Genomic DNA, 3,364 nt, shown 5'->3' with positions numbered 1-3,364 from the left:
TCAACTCCATAGAAGGAATTATATGTGTTTATTTGCTTTCTAAGTATAAAACATATCAATTAGAATAAGAGATAAGTATGTGATAAAAATTTTATTTTGACTTGCGTAAAAATACTTATGAGTACTTAAAATAAGCATATGTGCCTTAATAGGAGTACGGCGGCAGTGTTGGCCATTTAAAACTCCCTTTCAAGTTTCAAGTCAATATAAAAATTTTAGGTCATTCAATTTCCTCTTGTTTTTTTAAAAAAAGAAATATTTTAATTTCCTCTTTAGTTAAGGACACATGTATTTATTGAGGATACAAATCGTATGCAGAAAATAGAACTTTGTATATTACACGGCTTTAAAGTAACACACAAACTAGAAACTTCACTGGTAATATGCTTTCATCAATTATCAATATCATCACTTCATCCTACCTTGCAATGGTCAGTCTAAAAGACCTGATGAGCAGACTTACGGAAGCATACATTACGCAGCAAGAACCTGCATAGTACATAAATTTAACATAATTACAAGCGTATCACGTCTCCAAAATATTAAATTTATAAAATCCAAAGCATGTCATGGTGATTTTGTGATGTATGTATTTGTGATAATAATATAAGATATTCATAGTTCTAGAATATATTATAACATTTAAAAGAACTTAGTCAAAACTTAAAATAAGAAGTTGTTTTTCACTCACCACAAGCTGACTAGGTCTTCAACGATGGAAATGGTTCATCCTAAGGACCGCTGTAACATAAAGTTTGTCTCTGATGTGATAGAGGAATCTGAAGTAAGAATGTCTGAAATTTCTGTTGAAGAAAATGGCAACACAGACTCCCCAAAAAGCCGTCGCAAATCCAACCCCCAATCCAAAGTAGAATGAAGATAGAAATTCATCTTTTTGACTGTCATTTCCTTCAACGGGTTCGCCATCTTGTTTTGTGCAATTCTTTGGAAGTGGAGCCCCACATAATTCAGGATTCCCAATATAGCTTTGTGCATCAAACCCTTGAAGTTGAGTTCCTGATGGAATCTTCCCGATGAAATTGTTGAAGGAGAGGTTCAAGGCCTCCAGAAAAGATAATTTAGCCATACTTGGAGGAATTTCACCCGAAAGTTGGTTTCTTGAGAGATCAAGAGACTCCAAATTTTTCATGTTGTTGATCTCATTTGGTATGTTTCCCTCAAGTTGATTATGGGAAAAGTTCAAAGATTGTAATCCAGCAAGGCTAAATATTTCTGGAGGTATTGATCCAGAGATATTATTACTTGATAGATCAATAGCATGCAAGAACTTTAAGTTTTCGTTAAACTTCGATGCTTGGCCTTTTATATGCAGTATAAGCTCATTACCGACTTCATAAGTCAAACCTGGAGTTCTAATGCAAAATTTGTAAACCCCATTATTAGAAGAATTAGGGAAAGTCATGGCTGTCAGATTTTGTAGACAAATAGGTAATGAACCTGATATTTTGTTGTCTGCAAAATCCAATATTATAAGGGAAGCCAATTGACATATTTGGGGCGGTATACTTCCACTTAATTGATTGGATCTTAGTCGAAGGAACTTTGCATTTTGTGGCATCCAATTCATTAAGAATCCAGATAATTTATTTTCTCCTACATCAAGGACCTGCAACTTCTGGCAATTTAACAGTGACGAAGGTGCCTGTCCAAATAAATTATTTTCATTGAGACGTAAAACCATAAGGTTAGACAACATACCAACTGATGGGGGGATTGTGCCTGTTAGATGATTACCGTGTAGCTTGACAATAACCAATGATTTCCATTGCATCCAACAATTTGTAAGCCCTCCGGACAAAAGATTATAAGACAAGTCTAGATACTGTAATTGGCGTCTTCTATTCATTTTCTGACACAACAATGGAGAGATAGGTCCTTGGAAAGAGTTCTGTGCTGCAGTGAACATCGCAACATTTGGTGATAATCGAGGGAGTTTGCCTCTAATTTTGTTTGAACTCAATCTTATGATGGTAGCGTTTAGCAACACTTCCGGCATCTCAACATGAATTGTGTTGTCTTGTAGGCGTATGTATCGAAGCTGTGCTGCAAAGTCCCAAAACTTGTCTTGAGGTTCAAATGAAATGATTGAGTGGGTAATTATCAATCTTTCAAGATATGTTTGTGTGTATATCCATGCAGGAAGTTTCGAGCCTACTATGTGATCCAAATAAATCAATTTAAGCTGAAAAGGAGGAACCCATAGAGAATCGAAGTCAGAGATTAAATTCGGTGATCCCATGCAAAGTTCTCTCAAATTTGAGAGTTTGACAAAATTTCTTTCAGAGATATACCCCATCAAGTGATTACCATAAAAACATAATACCTTCAAGTTCAAGAGTTGTCCAAGACTTTCTGGTAGACTTTCATTCAAGTGATTTGAATGGACATCCAAGAAAATCAAGGATGACATATTTCCCAAAGTTGAAGGAATTGGACCAGAAAAGAAATTTTCACTAACATCAAAAGCTTGTAGATGTTCAAGTTGGCCTAACCAATCTGGAATTTGTCCAACGAATTTGTTGTGACGCAAATACAATGTTTTTATTTTTCGAAGATTTAATAATCTCTTTGGGAATTGGCCTTGCAAAAAGTTGAAGCTCAAGTCAATAGTAGTGATATCACTGAGATTGAATAACCAAACTGGAAATTCAGAGCTAAAATCATTGTTAGAAAGGTTGAGAACTTCAAGGGAAGTAAGATTAAGAAACTGGAGAGATGGATTGATGCTTGTAAGCTGACAATGCTCTAAGGATAACTCTGTAAGTGAAGGGAGTAGAGTTGGTAGTTGAATCCAGTCAACTCTCCCTCGAAGATTAATGCCAGTGAAGTCAACATATTCCAAGGATGGAAAACGATAGAGCCAATCAAGACTACCCATGTGAAGATGACCATTATAAGATAAATCAAGATAATGCAAATTGGAAGAATTTCCGCAAAAATGAGGACGGTCAGCCACAGATAGGTTATTGCAGTCTGTGATATCATCCACATGGTCATTTGGAACGATAGCATGGAAGTCATTAAAGCTCAAATTCAAGTAATTTAGAAACTCAAGTTGGAGCAAAGATGACAAGTGGATCTCACCAGTGAGACAGTATGGATCCTTCTCTTCACAATCTGCAGCAAAAGGATCTTGTTGGGGACATGGGAGGCTGAGCTCCATGACTCTGCCGGTGGTGTTATCACAATGAACCCCATGCCATTCACAGCAGTCTCGCTCATCAGACCAAGTAGAGAGGATGGCTGATGGATCAACCACAGTGTGTTTGAAGTTTAGAAGAAGATGGCGGTCTCTTTCATTGCACTGAATGCTCAAGCTTCTGCACATGCCTTGGGAGATCAT

General features: G+C 36.6%; 1 protein-coding gene across 1 annotated transcript; it reads right to left on the bottom strand.

Moving 5' to 3' along the window:
- Positions 1-709: 709 nt before the first annotated feature.
- LOC114714817 (receptor-like protein EIX2) lies at positions 710-3,364 on the bottom strand. Its single transcript, XM_028899588.1, has one exon. The coding sequence runs from the start codon at positions 3,362-3,364 to the stop codon at positions 710-712; it is 2,655 nt and encodes an 884-aa protein (XP_028755421.1).

This window comes from Neltuma alba, unplaced genomic scaffold (genome assembly GCF_004799145.2).
Source record: "Neltuma alba isolate B1F8T4 unplaced genomic scaffold, ASM479914v2 tig00011543_pilon, whole genome shotgun sequence".
NCBI lineage: Eukaryota > Viridiplantae > Streptophyta > Magnoliopsida > Fabales > Fabaceae > Neltuma > Neltuma alba.
The sequence above is the reverse complement of the archived record's forward strand: the minus strand, read 5'-3'. Positions and strand labels throughout refer to the sequence as shown.

Excerpts from the sequence above, each read along its gene's own strand:
- LOC114714817 (XM_028899588.1), bottom strand. The coding sequence starts at position 3,364 with ATGATCTCCCAAGGCATGTGCAGAAGCTTGAGCATTCAGTGCAATGAA.